Source organism: Acipenser ruthenus, chromosome 54 (assembly GCF_902713425.1).
Source record: "Acipenser ruthenus chromosome 54, fAciRut3.2 maternal haplotype, whole genome shotgun sequence".
Lineage (NCBI taxonomy): Eukaryota > Metazoa > Chordata > Actinopteri > Acipenseriformes > Acipenseridae > Acipenser > Acipenser ruthenus.
In genome coordinates, this window is record NC_081242.1 from 254,683 (window position 1) to 280,154 (window position 25,472).

The 25,472-nt window shown below is 41.3% G+C and overlaps 1 protein-coding gene across 1 annotated transcript; it reads right to left on the reverse strand.

The window, feature by feature from the left end:
* Positions 1-6,931: 6,931 nt before the first annotated feature.
* LOC131723357 (pyrin-like) lies at positions 6,932-13,694 on the reverse strand. Its single transcript, XM_059017046.1, has 4 exons — positions 13,675-13,694; positions 12,989-13,328; positions 10,170-10,511; positions 6,932-7,817 (listed from the first exon to the last, which is right to left on the reverse strand). The coding sequence occupies exons 2-4, from the start codon at positions 13,257-13,259 to the stop codon at positions 7,801-7,803; spliced, it is 630 nt and encodes a 209-aa protein (XP_058873029.1). The 5' UTR covers positions 13,260-13,328; positions 13,675-13,694; the 3' UTR covers positions 6,932-7,800.
* Between the last annotated feature and the right edge of the window lie 11,778 nt (positions 13,695-25,472).

The window sequence follows — 25,472 nt, forward strand, 5'->3', positions numbered from 1 at the left end:
TGATATTAATAATACGATTAAGATGAATAAGTTGAACAATAATGAACACGATCATTACAGAAGTGAGAAGTACATATTGCATTGGGGGCCGCATACAGTAAATTACATTTCGAAATCGAAACCGTGTATCGTTTAATAGTTTTATTAAAATGAGGTTATAAGTACGATGTAACGCAGGGACAAATCTCACGTGTGAAACAGCTCTTGCAAGAGAGAGGCGTCTCTTTAGTAAAGCGATGTGGTTGTGAAGCGCGTGCTGCACGCGGTTTGCAGGCAGGGTCTGTCTCTGTGAGGATGCTCCGCCTTGTCCGCTTGCCAGAAACCCTGCTACACAAACACAAATACTAAACGGTTTGTCTAATTTCTAGTCTCAACGGTGAGTTTAGGAACGATTTTGAGAGTTGTTGCTTCTCAGCGTTGAATTTAGGAACGCAGCCATACCTCATACGTACGTTATCATAATATGGCAAACCATATATTGTGCAAAATTATAATACGTGAAATACAGTAAAAAATAAAAAAATAAATAATTTGCAGATACACACAGTTTAACAGTGGAGACTAATTAAAAAAAAATAACACTATGAATGAATAAAGTCCGGAGCCAGAACCGTGTCCATACTTCAATGACTTCTCACATTTCACACGTATTTAACACGACAGTGACTCAAATAAAAGCACTAAACCGCCGTAGTAAGAATACTACACCTCACAAACAGTAAATAGAGATCTATGATAGACGTTTGATCGCTTTTATGGGTACGGTTCACTTCACTCACACACTCAAAAATAGAAAACTACATTTTTGCTCGGTAAGCTTTAATAGGTCGTTTTAAGAACAATGATTTGAGGAAAATACAGAAATGATTAATGTATGTATGAAAAAATAGATGAAAACGTGACTGCCTATTACTTTTCAATTCAGGGCTGTGAGCGTCGGATGTAGTAGCCACTAGAGGCCGCTAGAGGGTGCAAAAGAAGGTTACCCTGAACTCACACACTCAAAAACTCAACATTTTACCAAGTTTCTCATTCTTGACCTTTATTATATTCATTTAAAGAAAGAAAAAAACGCGGAAAATAACAATTCTAAAGTATAAACAAATAATAATAAATAATAATAGAGTTAGAAGTTGAAATAATATTAATAGAGTTAGAAGTTGCAGCTGTATTTTGTTTCACTGTATTTTTCTTTTTTTTTTTTGAATTGCGATTCACTCTTTACTTACAATTTAGGCTACCAGCGCCACCTAGCTGGGCCTCCTATAAATTAATTCCGTTGCGACCTAACAGACACACGCGCACACACTGAGACACTCACAGACACACACACACACTGACACACACACACACACACACACACACACACACACACACACACACACTGAGACACTCACAGACACACACACACACACTGAGACACTCACACACACACTGAGACACTCACAGACACACACACACACACACTGAGACACTCACACACACACACACTGACACACACACACACTGAGACACTCACAGACACACACACACACACACACACTCACACACTCACACACACACACTGACACACACACACACACTGAGACACTCACACACACACTGAGACACACACAGACACACACACTGACACACACACACACTGACACACACACTGAGACACTCACAGACACATACACACACTGAGACGCGCACACACACACTGATACATACACACACACACACTGACACACACATACACACACACTGAGACACACACACACACACACTGAGACACACACACACACACACACTGAGACACTCACAGACACACACACACTGAGACACGCACACTGAGACGCACACACACACACACACCAGACACGCACACACAAACATTGACACGCACACACTCACAGACACACACACACTGAGATGCACACACACTGAGACATGCACACTCACAGACACGCACATACACACAGACTGAGACATCCTCAGTTTGGATTTACTCAATTCATCCAGAGCGTCTACAACATGAGCCTTGATGCTTGTATCCATCTTTAATTCAAATGCATCTTTCTGAAGCCAGCTTTGGTTTTAACCCGATTCAGTCTGAACACTGGAGTAAAGGTGGATGAGTCTGCCTGACAGTATTACAACATCTTCCAGCCAATCAGCTTACCCCCCACCGAAAAAAACAAGCATGTGCGTAATAGGCGGGGCTAGATTTTAAACAGTGAGTGGACTCGCAGCGTAAAGGGATATCCGCTAGAAACTGTGCTGAGAGCATCAGATGACTCGTGAGCTCGTCAAGGCTACGAAATCAACCCACCCTGACCCCAACCATAAAACTTAACCCTAACCCTAACCCTAACCATTAAGAATAATCCGATGCCCTCAGGACACTTTCTAGGGGACCTGTGCGCTGCGAGTGGACTCTACACGGTTACGCAATGTGGAGCAACTGTTGCCGTTTGCAGTTAGAAGGAAGAAAATAGCGATTGGGAAGTAAATTTGAATTTTGCTGATGTAACTACATCAGCTGGTTGAAGTCCATTAATGTTCTGTAGTGTTTAATAGCTGTGGCAGATTGAAGTGAATTTTGATAGCGTGTAAACTGGACCCGCTCTCCTGCAGGACAGTATAAATCGGCTTGGAACGCCAGCCGAAGGGTCACACGTCCAGGGAGCCGGCGGAGCGAGACGGACCTTTCCCAAATCCCTCCCACTGACTCCTAGAGACCTCATTCCTTCTCCGACCCCCCCCGGCTACTAGAGACCTCATTCATACTCCTACCAACCCCCCCCCCCCCCCCCCCCCCCACACACACACACACACACACACTGACACACACACAGTATAAATCCCTCCCAATGGCTACTAGAGGCTCCATTCCTACCCCCCCCCCCCCCCGGCTACACATCTGAAAATCTCCTTTTTTAATCGTCGCTCTCTGACTAACAAAATCTCTGCTTCTCAGCGAACTTATAACCAATACCAATCTTGATCTCCTCTGTCCCTGGCCCTCTGTAAGGACATGCACTCGCTGCATCGAGACACCCCAAAGGGCTATTCTCTCTCTGACAAACCTCGCCTCACTGGCAATACCATTGCTGCATGATGGAGGCTGTGTGGTCCAGTGGTTAAAAAACGGGCTTGTAACCAGGCGGTCCCCGGTTCAAATCACCTCCTTGTGCTCTGTCTTTCGGGTGAGACGTAGTTGTAAGTGATTCTGCAGCTGATGCATAGTTCACACACCCTAGCCTCTGTAAGTCGCCTTGGATAAAGGCGTCTGCTAAATAAACAAATGCTAATCCGTAAAACAAACAACATGAAACTGCAGCTCGCAAATCAAAACTAAAACAAAATCCGATGTTAGCCCAACGCTCTTTTACTTACAATATAGCACCGCAGAACGCTCTTACAATAAACTATAAAGACTATACAGACATCACAGAAATAAGAAACAAGCAATAAAACGCATACAATTAAAAAATAAAGGAAAAAATATACATTAAAATGTGACTAAATAGCAGATCACAAATAACATGACAAAATGTATGCAATAAAATAAACAGGAGGCTTTATATGATCGCCTGGGCGGTGTTATTTAAACACCGAGGTGATATTAAATAACTTTCGCTTGGGATTATACGCTTTCACAATCATTATTTTCAGCACATCGAGAGATGCTATAGGATCGCAGGACCGATAAGGGAGGCGGTGTGTGGGGTGTGATTTTATTTTTTCATTGAGTCTGTCGGATAGTGTTTCGTTTGTCAGTTTTTAATGAAAAAAAGTCAGGTATAATACTAGTTTTCACTTCGTTTATTTTAGAAATGTAAATTTCATTACAAGACTGCAGTGGCTGTGTAGCCAGACAGCTCACACAGAATCAATACAGGGATAAATTGCGTCGGGAACGTGAAATAATTAATTATTGGGGCAAAAAAATAAGGTTACTATTGAAGATAACTAACAGGGACGATGGACTGTGAAAAATGACGCTTCACCAAAAATAGAGCGTGGACGGAATCCACCCGCGTCCACCCACGAGTAACCGGGATAACTAATACATAACCAATACATTATTATTATTATTATTATTATTATTATTATTATTATTATTATTATTATTATTATTAATTATTTATTTATTTATTTATTTATTTATTTATTTATTTATTAGCACAGACGCCCTTATCCAGAGCGACTTACAGTCATAAACAAAAAATACATTTCAAGAATCACAGTACAAGTATTAATACAATTAAGAATGTCATTATCAAATCATTTTATAAGCAAGTTATACATTTGACATATTATAAAAAACCTCTTACAAAAGACGACAAGTGAATTAACCTCCTCAAATGCTCGTATATTTAATTTTTTTCAACAACTCTACAAGACAACGCATCAAAAAGACCGCTATGTTTTTGTTTAATTATTATTTTATATGAAGAAAAAAAATAGACTTGAAAATCAATTTAAAACGATATAAACGACTTACCTCAGGCGGAGCAGAAAATGACTTTCTTTACTTCAGAAAAGAAAACAGCCGTTAGCGCGCTCGAGCGCTCAGTCAAAAGAGCGGAGCGCGAGCTGGGAACCGAGCGCGAGATGAGAACCGTTTTTTTAAAAACATTTTTATTTGTTCATTTTTTTTTTGTTGGTAATCCTTGATTATGAAAAATAAATAAATAAATAAATAAATAAATAAATAAATAAATAAACGACGCTGTTTAAAACGAACAAGGCCAACACTAAATATATAAGATTTTTTTAAAAAACGTTTTGGTTTTTTTCCTGAACTTGAAAATGTTTTTTTCCACACGTATGAAAATAAGAACATAAGAAAGTTTCCAAACGAGAGGAGGCCCCATTCAGCCCATCTTGCTCGTTTGGTTGTTAGTAGCTTATTGATCCCAGAATCTCATCAAGCAGCTTCTTGAAGGATCCCAGGGTGTCAGCTTCAGCAACATTACTGGGGAGTTGGTTCCAGACCCTCACGATTCTCTGTGTAAAAAAAGTGCCTCCTATTTTCTGTTCTGAATGCCCCTTTATCTAATCTCCATTTGTGACCCCTGGTCCTTGTTTCTTTTATCAGGTTGAAAAAGTCCCCTGGGTCGACATTGTCTATACTTTTACACAGAAAACTAAGGACCATCTTACAAAAAATATCGGTTTTAAAAAAAAAAATGTTTTTGTTATTATTAACAAGCAAGAATTAAAAATAAAATAAATAAATACCGTTTTTGTCCACAAGAGGGCGCTTGTGAGCTGTTACTGCGCTTCCTCCATTCAGTGCGGGCAGGCGGATCGGGGAGAATGTGTGTTTTATAAACGTTATGAATTATGTGAGGTGTGCTTTATGTAATAATCATAAATCATATATCGTTTTTTATCCTTGTATTTATCATGGCTTTACAGTCTTGTATCATCAGAGACGGGTCACGTAAATTTGCTGAATTGTGAAAAAAAAAAGAAAATATTAAAAATAATAATAATAACTTCAAGGGCCAAACTCAGCACATGGTACCCCTTTCAGACCGGCGTTTCCTTGTTTTCTGAGCTGCCCGCGGAAGCGCAGTGCAGAGTGTACCACTTTTTAACACGTACCACAAAATGACACCACACCGGTACCTGGTAAGCCTGCTCATCTGATCCGATTGAGATCAGTCGATTGAATGGGACGTTATCCAGCAAAAATCATCCCATAGGAATGGACCAGTAGGTACCTACCAGCCTCCTAACCCCTAAATCTACCGCATACCCCTAACACTAATCCCAACCCCTAAACCTAATGTCTACAACTAACCTCATCTCTGCCTTCGTGAAGGGCGGAAATGTAAGTTTGTATTGTGTGAAGTTAAGGTGAAAGTTTAAAAAAGGATAAATTAGGCTGTTCTTAAGAGAGAGAGAGAATACTGAGCTGGTCTTTATAAGAGAGAGAGAACACTGAGCCGGTCTTTATAAGATAGAGAGAACTCTGAGCTGGTCTTTATAAGAGAGAGAGAACACTGAGCTGGTCTTTATAAGAGAGAGAGAACACTGAGCTGGTCCTTATAAGAGAGAGAGAACACTGAGCTGGTCTTTATAAGAGAGAGAGAGAGAGAGAGAGAGAGAGAGAGAGAGAGAGAGAGAGAGAGAGAGAGAGAGAGAGAGAGAGAGAACACTGAGCTGGTCTTTATAAGAGAGAGAGAGAACACTGAGCTGGTCTTTAAGAGAGAGAGAGAGAAAGAGAGAACACTGAGCTGGTCTTTATGAGAGAGAGAGAACACTGAGCTGGTCCTTATAGAAGCAGCTGGAAACAAGAAACTGGCTTTACAGTTAATATTGCGTTTATAATTTAAAATAAACTGAATATATTTATAATGTTTCATTTAGTATTTCTAAATGTAGCCCTGTTTATTTAACAGCTGAAAGCGATGGAGCTGTTCTGTGTGTCGTTATCACACATTGGCTGAATAACACGATTACACAGCGAGTCTCATCTCTGGGTAGAAGTTCTCTTTATTCACATACAGCCGGTGCAAAGCAGACATGGGAACAAGATCTACAGGTGTTTTTTTTTTTTTTTTTTTAAACAGACTATATTTGTTGAAATCAACTTGCAGACATATTAAACTTTGATTTGCCATACATTCGAAGAGATTAGAAAGAACGAGCGTTCTGGTGAAGTTATACAAAGAAGCAAGAAATGATTAATGTGACACAGAAAGAAATCCTCAGGAGACATCGTCTGAAAAGTTTACAGTTTAGAAATAATATGCCGTGGAGTGTATTATGTTAACTCTGCATATAACACCCACTCCCCACTCCCCACTCCCCACTCCCCACTCCCCAGACCCCAGTCCCCACTCCCCACTCCCCACTCCCCTGTCTCTACTCCCCACTCCCCAGTCTCCAATCCCCAGTCCCCAGTCTCCAGTCTCCAGTCTCCAGTCTCCAATCCCCAGTCCCCAGTCTCCACTCTCCACTCTCCACTCTCCACTCTCCACTCTCCACTCTCCACTCCCCACCAGGTCCCCAGGATAAACAATACAGTTTTCTGATGGACAGGTCAATGCGGTTACACACAGCTGCACTTAAGAGATTAGTAAGGCTGTATTTTTCTTCTCACAGATTTCACGTTTTTGTTGTTAATTTGTGATTTACTTACTTTTTTATTTAGTTTGACAATTCACTGACGTTGAAAATAGAATGTCTTTAAAAAGGTGGATTATATAGATATATATATATAGATATAGATATAGATATAGATATAGATATAGATAAACAAACCCCAAAACATTCTACAAATTTAGCATTTTTTTTATGTAAGCATTTAAATATTCAGGAACATTTGTTGTAAAAATTATAATAACGCTGGGAAATGATTACATTTTAAATGTGATTTTTTTTCCCCCCCTGTTTTCATTAATATTAATGATTTGAAAATCGTGAAATATCTTGAAATAACTATTTTTTAAACCGTGAAATAAACACATTTTTACCAGAAAAAAAGACGCATTAGTTTCATAGGTACATTTCAAAATATCACTGTCCTGGTCACAAAAGCAAAGTTTGTGGGGAATAATAGCCATTTTCTATACTTTTGAGGCATAAGCAATTAGGAAATAACACTTACTACCCAGGAACAAAAATTGTGTTACATAGTGTTATAAACATCTCATCCAATGTCTCGCTTCTCTACACCTTTAAGTCCAGTCTCTTCACCGTCTCCTCCCACCTTTTCAAATTCCTGTTTCAGCTGCTCCTCAGATAAATCCTCACATCTTTCTAATGTGAGTTTGCTTGTCAAGTTGCCTTCCAGCCCTAATTCCTGTTGACTCCTGCAAGACACAAATATACAAACACAATCAGATTTAAGCATATTCAGTCCTTTACAATCCATTCTCTCACCTCTTATTAGCTTTATTAACATGATCACTGACCCCTCCCTTTAAAGGAGCGCTGACCATCTTTAAAATCCATTCTCTCACCTCTTATTAGCTTTATTAACATGATCACTGGACCCCTCCATTTAAAGGAGCGCTTACCATCTTTAAAATCCATTCTCTCACCTCTTATTAGCTTTATTAACATGATCACTGGCCCCTCCCTTTAAAGGAGCGCTGACCATCTTTAAAATCCATTCTCTCGCCTCTTATTAGCTTTATTAACACGATCACCGGCCCCTCCCTTTAAAGGAGCGCTGACCATCTTTCAAATCCATTCTCTCACCTCTTATTAGCTTTATTAACATGATCACTGACCCCTCCCTTTAAAGGAGCGCTTACCATCTTTAAAATCCATTCTCTCACCTCTTATTAGCTTTATTAACATGATCACTGGACCCCTCCATTTAAAGGAGCGCTTACCATCTTTAAAATCCATTCTCTCACCTCTTATTAGCTTTATTAACATGATCATCGGCCCCTCCCTTTAAAGGAGGGCTGACCATCTTTAAAATCCATTCTCTCACCTCTTATTAGCTTTATTAACATGATCACTGGCCCCTCCCTTTAAAGGAGCGCTGACCATCTTTAAAATCCATTCTCTCACCTCTTATTAGCTTTATTAACACGATCACCGACCCCTCCCTTTAAAGGAGCGCTGACCATCTTTAAAATCCATTCTCTCACCTCTTATTAGCTTTATTAACATGATCACTGGCCCCTCCCTTTAAAGGAGCGCTGACCATCTTTAAAATCCATTCTCTCACCTCTTATTAGCTTTATTAACATGATCATCGGCCCCTCCCTTTAAAGGAGGGCTGACCATCTTTAAAATCCATTCTCTCACCTCTTATTAGCTTTATTAACATGATCACTGGCCCCTCCCTTTAAAGGAGCGCTGACCATCTTTAAAATCCATTCTCTCACCTCTTATTAGCTTTATTAACATGATCACTGGCCCCTCCCTTTAAAGGAGCGCTGACCATCTTTAAAATCCATTCTCTCGCCTCTTATTAGCTTTATTAACACGATCACCGGCCCCTCCCTTTAAAGGAGCGCTGACCATCTTTCAAATCCATTCTCTCACCTCTTATTAGCTTTATTAACATGATCACTGACCCCTCCCTTTAAAGGAGCGCTTACCATCTTTAAAATCCATTCTCTCACCTCTTATTAGCTTTATTAACATGATCACTGGACCCCTCCATTTAAAGGAGTGCTTACCATCTTTAAAATCCATTCTCTCACCTCTTATTAGCTTTATTAACATGATCATCGGCCCCTCCCTTTAAAGGAGGGCTGACCATCTTTAAAATCCATTCTCTCACCTCTTATTAGCTTTATTAACATGATCACTGGCCCCTCCCTTTAAAGGAGCGCTGACCATCTTTAAAATCCATTCTCTCACCTCTTATTAGCTTTATTAACACGATCACCGACCCCTCCCTTTAAAGGAGCGCTGACCATCTTTAAAATCCATTCTCTCACCTCTTATTAGCTTTATTAACATGATCACTGGCCCCTCCCTTTAAAGGAGCGCTGACCATCTTTAAAATCCATTCTCTCACCTCTTATTAGCTTTATTAACATGATCATCGGCCCCTCCCTTTAAAGGAGGGCTGACCATCTTTAAAATCCATTCTCTCACCTCTTATTAGCTTTATTAACATGATCACTGGCCCCTCCCTTTAAAGGAGCGCTGACCATCTTTAAAATCCATTCTCTCACCTCTTATTAGCTTTATTAACATGATCACTGACCCCTCCCTTTAAAGGAGCGCTGACCATCTTTAAAATCCATTCTCTCACCTCTTATTAGCTTTATTAACATGATCACCGGCCCCTCCCTTTAAAGGAGCGCTGACCATCTTTAAAATCCATTCTCTCACCTCTTATTAGCTTTATTAACATGATCATCGGCCCCTCCCTTTAAAGGAGGGCTGACCATCTTTAAAATCCATTCTCTCACCTCTTATTAGTTTTATTTACATGATCACCGACCCCTCCCTTTAAAGGAGCGCTGACCGTCTTTAAAATCCATTCTTTCACCTCTTATTAGCTTTATTAACATGATCACTGGCCCCTCTCTTTAAAGGAGGGCTGACCATCTTTAAAATCCATTCTCTCACCTCTTATTAGTTTTATTAACATGACCACCGACCCCTCCCTTTAAAGGAGCGCTGACCATCTTTAAAATCCATTCTCTCACCTCTTATTAGCTTTATTAACAGGATCACAGACAGCTTACCTAGCAGTTCAGCAGGCAGGGTGGGGAAATCGTCCTGCAGCTTCCTGAGCAGCTCTATGAACTCCTGCGCCGCCCCGCTGCCCTTGCCCATGATGAAGTCCAGCAGTTCCGCAATCTTCTCGCTGGGGTCGTTGATGGATCGGATATTTCTGTATTTCCTGTCGGAGAGTAGCCCCTTGGAGTGAACCCCCTGCTCAATGGGGCTGGGGTCGTTGGACAGCACTTCGATCAGCCGCACCTTGTGGGTTCTCAGAAGCGAGACAGGGCCTTCAATCACTTCTTCAACTTCACCCGGGACCCCAGCGTGTGGGGGAGAGGATTCGAGGCCTACCACGTTCACAACTGAGAAACAACAGCAAAACAGAGAGTGAAGCTGCTGTGCGAATTCCACTTTAAAAGTGTAAGAAGCGGGGTTCTGAAAAATAGAGAGTGACGTGTCCCCCCCCCCCCCCCCCGTCCCCCCCGCCCCCCCGCCCCCCCGCGTGCTGCTACAACTGTTTAAATAACGTAAATAATTTCAAAATTTTCAAAATGTCCGCTCCAGTGCACTAATGGTGTCAGGATTATCCTCCGCGTTGTCAAAGGGGTAACACAACACTAATGATCCATGATACACAACAGAAAAGCCAGAGCTTATGTGTGTTGTTTGTTTGTTTTATTATTAAGAGGACAGATCTCAACCCCCAGAGCACTAGAATGGACATTTGAAACGGACTTTTAAAAGTTATCAGTGTAAAATGTGGTCGGGATGTTAACAATGAAGAGAAAAGTCACAGCTACGTTATTTAAACAGCTGTAGCAGCACGCGGGGGACGCGTCACGCTAGATTTTTCAAAACTCTGCTATACTTACACTAACGCTGTGTTTGTATTTCAACTGTTAATGTTGCAAATTCAAAGTCATTATTACAACAGTCACTTATTCATGTATTGCAAAAATATATAATGCTTTATAAATCACAATATAACACAAGCTGCTTCATGAATCACATTTTAACACATACTGTAGGCTTATCACTTAGCTGATTAGTTGTTTCACAGAGAAAAAGCGTAAATTAAATAATTTTACTGTGCACACGCTTCCCTGGTGTGATTGACAGACACGAATGGCTGAACGCGCATCAGTTGAATTCTTAAAAGGAGAGGAGAAAAGTCGGGTGAAGCACCGAAAACCAGAAGGGATTGTCGCTCGCTACAGTACAACATCGAAGTGTCACATTAGACTCTCACAAGTAAAAGGGGATTACTAACGATATCCTGTAATGTTTTTAATCAGACTCAGGCAGATTTGGCTCTTAAGCAACGGAAATAATATTAAACCCAAAGAGCAGTGATTATATCAAAGGAAAGTTTAAAAAACAGAACAGAACAGAGCAGCACACGATCTGATTCAGTCTGATACGCATTGCTTTATGCTTTCCCATATATTAAACTGTGTTGTGTTCCACGCCTCTCTGTGCTTTACGATGCTTCCCTATGCTTTACCAGACCTCTCTGTGCTTTACAATGCTTCCCTATGCTTTACCAGACCTCTCTGTGCTTTACAATGCTTCCCTATGCTTTACCACACCTCTCTGTGCTTTACAATGCTTCCCTATGCTTTACCACACCTATCTGTGCTTTACAATGCTTCCCTATGCTTTACCACACCTCTCTGTGCTTTACAATGCTTCCCTATGCTTTACCAGACCTCTCTGTGCTTTACAATGCTTCCCTATGCTTTACCAGACCTCTCTGTGCTTTACAATGCTTCCCTATGCTTTACCACACCTCTCTGTGCTTTACAATGCTTCCCTATGCTTTACCAGACCTCTCTGTGCTTTACAATGCTTCCCTATGCTTTACCAGACCTCTCTGTGCTTTACAATGCTTCCCTATGCTTTACCAGACCTCTCTGTGCTTTACAATGCTTCCCTATGCTTTACCAGACCTCTCTGTGCTTTACAATGCTTCCCTATGCTTTACCAGACCTCTCTGTGCTTTACAATGCTTCCCTATGCTTTACCAGACCTCTCTGTGCTTTTACTGCGGGACACTTTCTGGTTAGGATGTATATGTTAACAAAATATATTAATTATTGAATGCACAATTATTCTTTTGAAAATCAAATGATAACGTTTTCCCTCCAAAATAAACGACAAGAAAAAATGGAACCTAAGCTAAACGAGATGCCCTGAAGGGATCGATCCATTACGGATTGGAACATGCACAGCACAGCCCAAGAACAGGAAATACAAAACAATGGTAAAGTCTATATCTGACTATGCGCAAACCGCGCGCAAGTGAACACGATGAGTTCTAAACCGGTTCTAGAACGCAGAGATTATCTTAATTTTATTTAACCTTCTGCTATATTTGTATATTACTGGGAAAGGAGTTCCGATATTTAAATTGACACAAACAGCTATCTAAACGTCATTTCATTTAAATATCTGACTTTTAATCGCAAACTTTTTTTTTTGTTCCTCGCGAACGAAAGCGAAAGTAAGATTTTTTTAAAAAAAAAATAAGGTTATAAGGAAGATTTAAACTATGTTTGAAATAAACAATAATTTAAACTCTAGTTTAAGATACAGTGGGATGTTTATCACTCGTTTTACATCTTAAAAGTTGTTGTACATTATGATGGAGTAATGTAGAGTAAAAAGATCTGAAAATCAGTTTCTCTCTCTCTCTCTCTCTCTCTCTTATAATTTTGCAAAGTTCTCTTACGCCCAAAATATACTGTAGTATTTGGCTGACGTATACATGTATTATAATAACACAAACTAACATCATACATTGTAATAATAACCATAATCCTAATAGTAATAATCTTACCGGCTCCAGTTTTTTTTTCCAACTCTTTGGCTAGGTCTACCTCATTTATGGCTCTCAATATCAATATTGTGATCTCAGCGGCGTACTTTTTGGTGTAGGTGCTGATTAACAAACTCGCTACTTCCAGGGTTGTCGCTTTCTGAAGCTTCCCCTTGGCGATCTTGCGCCCCTGGAACGTCGTTTCTCCCAGCTTGTCCTTGAACCTGTTAAACTGCCCTTCGTCTAGGTCGTCCAGGGTGTCCACAAGGTGGTCCTTCAGCGTTTTCTCCATCCCGGTTCAGCGGCGGGTCTCACTGTATGAAGAGAGAGGCAGGACGCGGAGAGATTGAACGCACGAACTCTTGAGACGGAGAGAGGGAGATCGAGAGGGAGAGAGAGAGAGAGAGAGAGAGAGAGAGAGAGAGAGAGAGAGAGGGGGGGGGGTGGAGGTAAGACAGAGAAAGAGATCAATATTTAACGTGCATGCATGTTCCATTTCCGCTTCTGTAATGTTACTAAAATCTATTATTATATCACACGACGCAGAGTTAACTATAATAATAATAATAATAATAATAATAATAATAATAATAATAATAATAATAATAATAATAATAACTAAGCGCTTTTGAATAAAATAAATAAATCAATAAAATGGTACAAGTAAAGTTTTGCAAACATAGTATTTGTAAAAAGTAAACATTCACCTGCCTTCGTCAAACTCGCTTCGGTTTGTGAGAGAAAACGAGGAGGAAACTTATATATAAACCCGTGACGTCATCGTGTGGACCCCACCTGCAGAAACCCGTTACAAAGATCCCGGGCGTTTTTAAATCTCTATCTTAATCAGATGCACCAAGGTGATCAGCGCTGTTTTGCGCTTTTATTCAGGATAATTCACCTTCTGGACAAAATATTTAAAATAACGCTTGTTTTTTCTTCTTTGTTTTTTTTTTTTATTTTTTAATCGTTGTTATAGTTCTTTCCCCGGACCGCTATCACGGTTATTAAATGTCTCGACTGAACGCTGTGCATCGCTACTCTGACATCACGTTCTAGGATATTTTATTATCGAGTAATAAATCTTATTAGGAGCATTAAAAGGATCAATGACTCCGCATGAACTCGATGAACTACAGCGCCGTGTCAAATCAATACAGATCTGCTCCCGTCGATTTTACTTTGACTTCATATATAACAGATCTGTGCCCTGCGTTCTCCCACGTCGGTAGTTTCTGCTTTTCTGCTTTTAAATACGTTAATAATCGCGTGTAAAACCAGAAATAAACCCTTAGTTGCTGTTTTTTCTCCTCTAACCTTTTACAATCACTTTCGTTATTATTATTATTATTATTATTATTATTATTATTATTATTATTATTATTATTATTATTATTATTATTTATTATTATTATTTATTTATTAGCTGACGCCCTTATCCAGGGCGACTTACAGCCGTACACAAAAATACATTTCAAGAATCACAGTACAAGTAATAATACAATTAAGAGCAAGATAAATACAATGACTTTGGTTCTAGCGTTTTCACGTTTCTTCTACTTCCTGGTATTGAAACAAACAGCACGGTGTGTAATTATTCATTTCAAAAGCCGGCTTTCAAGTTGCACTATTATTACACCGCGGCTACAAATGATTCATGTCGTTGTTTTACAGGTTTCTATGTTTTCCCCGTAATAATAGTATATATTATTATACATTGACCCCAAGCTTGATAACTAAACGGTGAATTTGGTTCATTACAAGGGTCAATTTGTAAATAAAAAATGTACCGGGTGTTCAAAGGAAGAGGGGTCGCTTATGAAAGTGTCGGTAGCTGTGTGAAGCGCTCTGGGTGAAAATGAACGAGCCCTTTGTAAACCCGTTCACGAAAACAGCTCTTAGGAAAATACTTGGAAAACAAATTAAGGTTAAGAAAAAAAGAGTCATGTATTTGCAGGGGCTTTACCAAAAGAACCAGGGGTAACGCAATCTAACTCTTCAGAACAGAAAATAGGAGGCGCTTTTTTACACAGAGAATCGTGAGGGTCTGGAACCAACTCCCCAGTAATGTTGTTGAAGCTGACACCCTGGGATCCTTCAAGAAGCTGCTTGATGAGATTCTGGGATCAATAAGCTACTAACAACCAAACGAGCAAGATGGGCTGAATGGAGCCTCCTCTCGTTTGGAAACTTTCTTATGTTCTTATGTTCTTAAACGTGTGGAAAAATAGACATTCTAGAAAGATAGACAGGTAGGTAGATTGACAGACAGGTAGCTGTATTACCTTGGTCCTGACATACAGGTGAGGGTAGGGGGTGAAGGAGGGGGAGAGAGTCACACACACACAGGTAGATAGACAGACAGGTAGGAGGCTGTGTGGTCCAGTGGTTAAAGAAAAGGGCTTGTAACCAGAAGGTCCCTGGTTTAAATCCCATCTCAACCACTCTCACTGTGTGACCCTGAGCAAGTCACTTAACCTCCTTGTCCTCCTTGTGAGATGTAATTGTAAGTGACTCTGCAGCTGCTGCATAGTTCACACACCCTAGTCTCTGTAAGTCACCTTGGATAAAGGCGTCTGCTAAATAAACAAATAATAATAATAGACAGAGAGACAGGTAGATGTATTAGAACATAAGAACATAAGAAAGTTTCCAAACGAGAGGAGCCCCCATTCAGCCCATCTTGCTCGTTTGGTTGTTAGTAGCTTATTGATCCCAGAATCTCATCAAGCAGCTTCTTGAAGGATCCCAGGGTGTCGGCTTCAACAACATTACTGGGGAGTTGGTTCCAGACCCTCACAATTCTCTGTGTAAAAAAAGTGCCTCCTATTTTCTGTTCTGAATGCCCCTTTATCTAATTTGTGACCCCTGGTCCTTGTTTCTTTTTTCAGGTCCTCTGGGTCGACATTGTCAATACCTTTTAGGATTTTGAATGCTTGAATCAGATCGCCGCGTAGTCTTCTTTGTTCAAGACTGAATAGATTCAATTCTTTTATACAGACAAATAAGGACCGTCTTACAAAATAAATCGCTTTAAAAATGTTTTTGTTATTATTAACAAGCAAGAATTAAAAATAAAATAATTAAATACTGTTATAAAGTGTACCTTGTTTTTGTCCACGAGAGGGCGCTTGTGAGCTGTTACTGCGCTTCCTCCATTCAGTGCGGGCAGGCGGATCGGGGACAATGTGTGTTTCATAAACGTTATGAATTATGAGAGATGTGCTTTATGTAATAATCATAAAATAAACGTGAATAGCCATTTAAAAAAAAAATCTTAATGGGTTAAAGTGAGAAACAAACAAGCAGACTCCAGGTTTCTCTCAAAGAGATTTTATTGTTATTATCAATGAAAAATGCAGCTCCGGGCTCAATCAAAACTAAATACAATTTTTTTTATAAAAAGCCATTTAGTAGACCAGTAATTCAAACATTTCATGATAAATACAGATTTTGAAAAACGACAGAGGGTACTTTCTAAAGAGCTTGGCAAAATGTAGGGCAGCAGTGTGGAGTAGCGGTCAGGGCTCTGGACTCTTGACCGGAGGGTCGTGGGTTCAATCCCAGGTGGGGGGGACACTGCTGCTGTACCCTTGAGCAAGGTACTTTACCTAGATTGCTCCAGTAAAAACCCAACTGTATAAATGGATAATTGTGTGTAAAAATAATGCGATATCTTGTAACAATTGTAAGTCGCCCTGGATAAGGGCGTCTGCTAAGAAATAAATAATGATAATATAGATAGAGCCCATAGTGTCAGCATCGAAGAAGGTCTCGCAGCAAAAGTGTAACCATGGTAATGTGTTCACTAGGCTCTGAAACGTTTTTTGCTGCTTTGCAGACTCCGTTGGGTCTCACGATCCTGTCAGTATCACACGACACAGGCCTCCTCTAGCATTGCTGGGCTTTCCTGCAGCAGTCCGCGTTTTCCACACAGCCACACACACACAAATACAAGAAGAAGAAACGGTCCTAAAAGCCACAGGTGGTGTCGCGGTGTCACAGCTGGTTCTGCTGTTGTGGGTTCAGCTGGTTCTGTCGTGGGCGGAGCCGGAACCACCTCTAACCGGATCTCCCCCGATCCAAACCTCGAAACAGTGCACTTGTACTGTCCCGCGTCCTCCTGTCGGACCCCCCTGAGGAGCAGGGCAGCGTTGCCTCTCCGTGCATCGCCGTCACACAGGCTGGTTCTGTTCACATACTGAGAGAGCTGGTCCCTGAGCCTGGCTGTGCTGTTGAAGCTCCTGTGTACGATGTGGGCAGTTTCCGCTTGTCTCCAGGTCACCCCAGGGTTCTCGTCCCTCGGTCCAGCGGTGTAGAGCAACGTGCAGTTCAGGATACAGTCCTGCCCCTCGCAACAGATCACGGAGGTCGGGACCTGCACTGACCCACTGCTGACCGCCCCGGCACACAGGAGGAGGAGGAGTGACCGGAGGACACGAGCCTGGAGATGAGATACACTGAAATGCATCTTCATCCTGGTGTTGGTCCTGCTCTTCAAAACAGGGGCTGGACAGGAGAAAAACAAAGAGGTCAGAGACACAGAAACAGCGTCAACATTTCAAAAATCATAAAAAAAAAAAATGTATATATTTCATTTATTTAAACTGACTTCAAAGTTGTTTTTGTCGTCCCACAGCCCCAAATACGCAAGTCACCCTTTTTAATATGTGCTTATTATTATTATTATTATTATTATTATTATTATTATTATTATTATTTATTTATTTATTTTATTTATTTATTTTATTTATTTTATTTATTTATTTTATTTATTTATTTTATTTATTTATTTGCAGATGCCCTTATCCAGGGCGACAGTCGTAATAATAATAATAATAATAATAATAATAATAATAATAATAATAATGAGCTCAGAAACACAGCGACAGAGAGAGAGAGAGAGAGAGAGAGAGAGAGAGACAGCGATACAGACAGAGAGACACACAGTGATAGAGACAGTGATACAGAGAGACACAGTGATAGAGAGACACAGTGATAGAGACAGTGATACAGAGAGACACACAGTGATAGAGACAGTGATACAGAGAGACACACAGTGATAGAGACAGTGATACAGAGAGACACACAGTGATAGAGACAGTGATACAGAGAGACACACAGTGATAGAGACAGTGATACAGAGAGACACAGTGATAGAGACAGTGATACAGAGAGACACACAGTGATAGAGAGACACAGTGATAGAGAGACACAGTGATAGAGAGACACAGTGATAGAGAGACACAGTGATAGAGACAGTGATACAGAGAGACACACAGTGATAGAGACAGTGATACAGAGAGACACACAGTGATAGAGAGACACAGTGATAGAGAGACACAGTGATAGAGAGACACACAGTGATAGAGACAGTGATACAGAGAGACACAGTGATAGAGACAGTGATACAGAGAGACACACAGTGATAGAGACAGTGATACAGAGAGACACACAGTGATAGAGAGACACAGTGATAGAGAGACACAGTGATAGAGAGACACAGTGATAGAGAGACACAGTGATAGAGACAGTGATACAGAGAGACACACAGTGATAGAGACAGTGATACAGAGAGACACACAGTGATAGAGACAGTGATACAGAGAGACACACAGTGATAGAGACAGTGATACAGAGAGACACACAGTGATAGAGAGACACAGTGATAGAGAGACACAGTGATAGAGAGACACAGTGATAGAGACAGTGATACAGAGAGACACACAGTGATAGAGACAGTGATACAGAGAGACACACAGTGATAGAGAGACACAGTGATAGAGAGACACAGTGATAGAGAGACACACAGTGATAGAGACAGTGATACAGAGAGACACACAGTGATAGAGAGACACAGTGATAGAGAGACACAGTGATAGAGAGACACACAGTGATAGAGACAGTGATACAGAGAGACCCAGTGATAGAGAGACACAGTGATAGAGAGACACAGTGATACAGACAGTGATACAGAGAGACACAGTGATAGAGAGACACAGTGATAGAGACAGTGATACAGAGAGACACAGTGATAGAGAGACACAGTGATAGAGACAGTGATACAGAGAGACACACAGTGATAGAGACAGTGATACAGAGAGACACACAGTGATAGAGACAGTGATAAGTAGAGACACAGTGATAGAGACAGTGATAAGTAGAGACACAGTGATAGAGAGAGTGATAAGTAGAGACACAGTGATAGAGAGAGTGGTTGGAAGGAGGCGTGGTGTATGCGCCAGTTCACTTGCTCATCACAAAGTTTCAATCTAAATACACATCATTTATAACTTTAAAAAACTAAGACCATTTGTTTTTTCTGTTAACTTGAATTTATAGTAAATCATTTCAAAACGGTTACCAAAAATAAACGTGTTTCACGTTGAAATAAAATGCAGTTTTTCGCTGTTATTTCTAATGCTAAAAGTGATTAAAAAACCGAATTTAAATATCGCAGGTATATCGAAATGTCAAGAAACACAGAATAAAATTAATTATATACATATTAAAGTGACTTTAAAAGTTGTTTTTTCTGTCGTTAAAATGCCAATAAAAACGTTCCCTCACTCAAGTTCACAAGATATTAATTTACAAGACAAAAACACGAATTTAATGACTAAATAAAACGAATACAGAGAGACGTGATTGAAGAGAGAACTTCAGTTGAATTGGGATTTGATATTGTATTAAATCTTGCACTTTCTAAACACACCCCCCCCCCCCCTTCTCCCTTACAACCTTACAAAGCAGATAAACGCGTTAAACACAGACGCAACGAATGAAAACATTTAGCGACAAATGCAGCATTGCCTATGTATCTTATTAAAACAAATAACAAACTTACCAAGTATAAAAAATTATTTCCGAATTCCACAGTCCTGTCTCTCGATTAGCGATGCGGCGCGTTGCTTCGGATTCTGCCTTTCTGAGCACCTATACGTCCCAGACTATATTGGCCAAATATTCGGGTTATGAATTTAGGGGGGGTCACATCTCCACGCTACGTTTTTTTTTTTTTTGTATTCACAAAAACTCGACTGTCTCGCTATACTTCAGTAAAGCAGCCATGTTGCGTTCTTCTTGTGTTTTAACCGGGTCTGACTGTCCCCCATAGTCTGTCCCGGGCTTGTATAAAGAGATGCGGGTATAATGTCCTGTGACCCGGCCGCCAGCCAGCTGCCACTGAAATGCCCCCCCAGTTTGTGTTCAGAGACGCTCCGGGTAAGATAGCATCGAGCCGCGCCATGGAGCACCGGGGAGAGATCGGACTGGATCCTCATCATCATCATCATCATCCTCCTCCTCCTCGATTCAGATATTAAACAGAACCTCACTCCCAGTCCAGAACAATACGGTGTCTCGTGTGCGTGCTTCTGTGTTTTCTTTCCAAAGAAAGACAGTCAGCGCGGACCCGGGTCGTTTCGGTGTTGTTATATTAAACCACGGACTGACGAGCGGGGACCTTGCGACCGCTCCTGCTGCTGCTCCCAAAATAATGCGCAAAAACTGCGTAAACTGCGTAGGAGAGAGGGAGGGTTTCAAGTGACGATTCTGCTACCGGCAAATCTCACTCTGTGGTCTGGGAGCACCTTGCAGGCGGTCACGTGCCTCTGTTATACCGAAATTCAATTACTAATTAATCATAGACTTGAATCCCAGCTCGTGAACTAATTTGTGCACTCGCATACCGATACGCATGTGTCCAAATACAACTATGCATTTTAAATCATCTGTGCACCATTATACTATTATTATTATTATTATTATTAGTTTAGTTAGCAGATGCCTTTATCCAAGGCGACTTACAGAGACTCGGGTGTGTGAACTATGCATCAGCTGCAGAGTCACTTGCAACTACGTCTCACCCGAAAGACGGAGCACAAGGAGGTGAAGTGACTTGCTCAGGGTCACACAGTGAGTCAGTGGCTGAGGTGGGATTTTAAAATCTCCTCAAGCAGCTTCTTGAAGGATCCCAGGGTGTCAGCTTCAACAACATTACTGGGGAGTTGGTTCCAGACCCTCACAATTCTCTGTGTAAAAAAAGTGCCTCCTATTTTCTGTTCTGAATGCCCCTTTATCTAATCTCCATTTGTGACCCCTGGTCCTTGTTTCTTTTTTCAGGTCCCCTGGGTCGACATTGTCTATACCTTTTAGGATTTTGAATGCTTGAATCAGATCGCCGCGTAGTCTTCTTTGTTCAAGACTGAATAGATTCAATTCTTTTATACAGACAAGTAAGGACCGTCTTACAAAATAAATTCGCTTTAAAAATGTTTTTGTTATTATTAACAAGCAAGAATTAAAAATAAAATAATTAAATACTGTTACAAAGTGTACCTTGTTTTTGTCCACGAGAGGGCGCTGGTGAGCTGTTACTGCGCTTCCTCCATTCAGTGCGGGCCAATGTGTGTTTTATAAGCGTTATGAATTATGTGAGATGTGCTTTATGTAATAATCATAAAATAAACGTAAATAGCCATTTTAAAAAAAATCTTAATGGGTTAAAGTGAGAAACAAACAGACTCCAGGTTTCTTTCAAAGAGATTTTATTGTTATTATCAATGAAAAATGCAGCTCCGGGCTCAATCAAAACTAAATACAATTTTTTTTATAAAAAGCCATTTAGTAGACAAATAATTAAAACATTTCATGATAAATACAGATTTTGAAAAACGACAGAGGGTACTTTCTAAAGAGCTTGGCAAAATGTAGGGCAGCAGTGTGGAGTAGCGGGTAGGGCTCTGGACTCTTGACCGGAGGGTCGTGGGTTCAATCCCAGGTGGGGGACATTGCTGCTGTACCCTTGAGCAAGGTACTTTACCTAGATTGTTCCAGTAAAAACCCAACTGTATAAATGGATAATTGTATGTAAAAATAATGTGATATCTTGTAACAATTGTAAGTCGCCCTGGATTAGGACGTCTGCTAAGAAATAAATAATGATAATATAGATAGAGCCCATAGCGTCAGCATTGAAGAAGGTCTCGCAGCAAAAGTGTGACCATGGTAACGTGTTCACTAGGCTCTGAAACGTTTTTTGACTCGGTTGGGTCTCACGATCCTGTCAGTATCACACGACACAGACCTCCTCTAGCATTGCTGGGCTTTCCTGCAGCAGTCCGCGTTTTCCACACAGCCACACACACACAAATACAAGAAGAAGAAACGGTCCTAAAAGCCACAGGTGGTGTCGCGGTGTCACAGCTGGTTCTGCTGTTGTGGGTTCAGCTGGTTCTGTCGTGGGCGGAGCCGGAACCACCTCTAACCGGATCACCCCAGATCCAAACCTCGAAACAGTGCACTTGTACTGTCCCGCGTCCTCCTGTCGGACCCCCCTGAGGAGCAGGGCAGCGTTGCCTCTCCGTGCATCGCCGTCACACAGGCTGGTTCTGTTCACATACTGAGAGAGCTGGTCCCTGAGCCCGGCTGTGCTGTTGAAGCTCCTGTGTACGATGTGGGCAGTTTCCGCTTGTCTCCAGGTCACCCCAGGGTTCTCGTCCCTCGGTCCAGCGGTGTAGAGCAACGTGCAGTTCAGGATACAGTCCTGCCCCTCGCGACAGGTCACTGAGGTCGGGACCTGCACTGACCCACTGCTGACCGCCCCGGCACACAGGAGGAGGAGGAGTGACCGGAGGACACGAGCCTGGAGATGAGAGACACTGAAATGCATCTTCATCCTGGTGTTGGTCCTGCTCTTCAAAACAGGGGCTGGACAGGAGAAAAACAAAGAGGTCAGAGACACAGAAACAGCATCAACATTTCAAAAATCATAAAAAAAAAATGTATATATTTCATTTATTTAAACTGACTTGAAAGTTGTTTTTGTCGTCCCACAGCCCCAAATACGCAAGTCACCCTTTTTAATATGTGGTTATTATTATTATTATTATTATTATTATTTATTTATTTATTTTATTTATTTATTTTATTTATTTATTTGCAGATGCCCTTATCCAGGGCGACAGTCGTAATAATAATAATAATAATAATAATAATAATGAGCTCAGAAACACAGCGACAGAGAGAGAGAGAGAGAGAGAGAGAGAGACAGCGATACAGACAGAGAGACACACAGTGATAGAGACAGTGATACAGAGAGACACACAGTGATAGAGAGACACACAGTGATAGAGACAGTGATACAGAGAGACACACAGTGATAGAGACAGTGATACAGAGAGACACACAGTGATAGAGAGACACACAGTGATAGAGACAGTGATACAGAGAGACACACAGTGATAGAGAGACACACAGTGATAGAGACAGTGATACAGAGAGACACAGTGATAGAGACAGTGATACAGAGAGACACACAGTGATAGAGACAGTGATAAGTAGAGACACAGTGATAGAGAGAGTGGTTGGAAGGAGGCGTGGTGTATGCGCCAGTTCACTTGCTCATCACAAAGTTTCAATCTAAATACACATCATTTATAACTTTAAAAAACTAAGACCATTTGTTTTTTCTGTTAACTTGAATTTATAGTTAATCATTTCAAAACGGTTACCAAAAATAAACGCGTTTCACGTTTAAATAAAATGCAGTTTTTTCGCTGTTATTTCTAATGCTAAAAGTGATTAAAAAAACGAATTTAAATATCGCAGGTATATCGAAATGTCAAGAAACACAGAAAAAATTAATTATATACATATTAAAGTGACTTTAAAAGTTGTTTTTATGTCGTTAAAATGCCAATAAAAACGTTCCCTCACTCAAGTTTACAAGATATTAATTTACAAGACAAAAACACGAATTTAATGACTAAATAAAACGAATACAGAGAGACGTGATTGAAGAGAGAACTTCAGTTGAATTGGGATTTGATATTGTATTAAATCTTGCACTTTCTAAACACACCCCCCCTTCTCCCTTACAACCTTACAAAGCAGATAAACGCGTTAAACACAGACGCAACGAATGAAAACATTTAGCGACAAATGCAGCATTGTCTATGTATCTTATTAAAACAAATAACAAACTTACCAAGTATAAAAAGTTATTTCCGAATTCCACAGTCCTGTCTCTCGATTTGCGATGCGGCGCGTTGCTTCGGATTCTGCGTTTCTGAGCACCTATACGTCCCAGACTATATTGGCCAAATATTCGGGTTATGAATTTAGGGGGCGTCCCATCTCCACGCTACGTTTTTTTTTTTGTATTCACAAAAACTCGACTGTCTCGCTATACTTCAGTAAAGCAGCCATGTTGCGTTCTTCTTGTGTTTTAACCGGGTCTGACTGTCCCCCATAGTCTGTCCCGGGCTTGTATAAAGAGATGCGGGTATAATGTCCTGTGACCCGGCCGCCAGCCAGCTGCCACTGAAATGCCCCCCCAGTTTGTGTTCAAAGACGCGCCGGGTAAGATAGCATCGAGCCGCGCCATGGAGCACCGGGGAGAGATCGGACTGGATCATCATCATCATCATCCTCATCCTCATCATCCTCCTCGATTCAGATATTAAACAGAATCTCACTCCCAGTCCAGAACAATACGGTGTCTCGTGTGCGTGCTTCTGTGTTTTCTTTCCAAAGAAAGACAGTCAGCGCGGCCCCGGGTCGTTTCGGTGTTGTTATATTAAACCACGGACTGACGAGCGGGGACCTTGCGACCGCTCCTGCTGCTGCTCGCAAAATAATGCGCAAAAACTGCGTAAACTGCGTAGGAGAGAGGGAGGGTTTCAAATGACGATTCTGCTACCGAAAGATCTCACTCTGTGGTCTGGGAGCGCCTTGCAGGCGGTCACGTGCCTCTGTTATACCGAAATTCAATTACTAATTAATCATAGACTTGAATCCCAGCTCGTGAACTAATTTGTGCACTCGCATACCGATACACATGTGTCCAAATACAACTATGCATTTTAAATCATCTGTGCACCAGTATACTATTATTATTATTATTAGTTTATTTAGCAGACGCCTTTATCCAAGGCGACTTACAGAGGCTAGGGTGTGTGAACTATGCATCAGCTGCAGAGTCACTTACAACTACGTCTCACCCGAAAGACGGAGCACAAGGAGGTGAAGTGACTTGCTCAGGGTCACACAATGAGTCAGTGGCTGAGATGGGATTTGAACCGGGGACCTCCTGGTTACAAGCCCTTTTCTTTAACCATTGGATCACACAGCCTCCCACCCCACATTTTTTGACCCCAATTTAGCATGCCCAATTATTATCTGTATCCCCGGCTCACCGCTCGCAACCCCCCCGCCGACTCGGGAAACGGAGGCTGAAACACGCGTCCTCCGAAACGTGCTCCTTCCAAGCCCTCATTTTTCGCACTGCAGATCCACAGCAATGCCACCAGACCTATAGCGCCGGAGGACAACACAGATCTGGCGGCTCCACTGCAGAACCACAGGCGCCCTATCGGCCACAGGGGTCGCTGATGCACCGGGAACCCCCGGACCCCCTCACCCTCACCAAGACTCCCCCCCTCTCACACACACACCCACCAAGACTCCCCCCTCTCACACACACACCCACCAAGACTCCCCC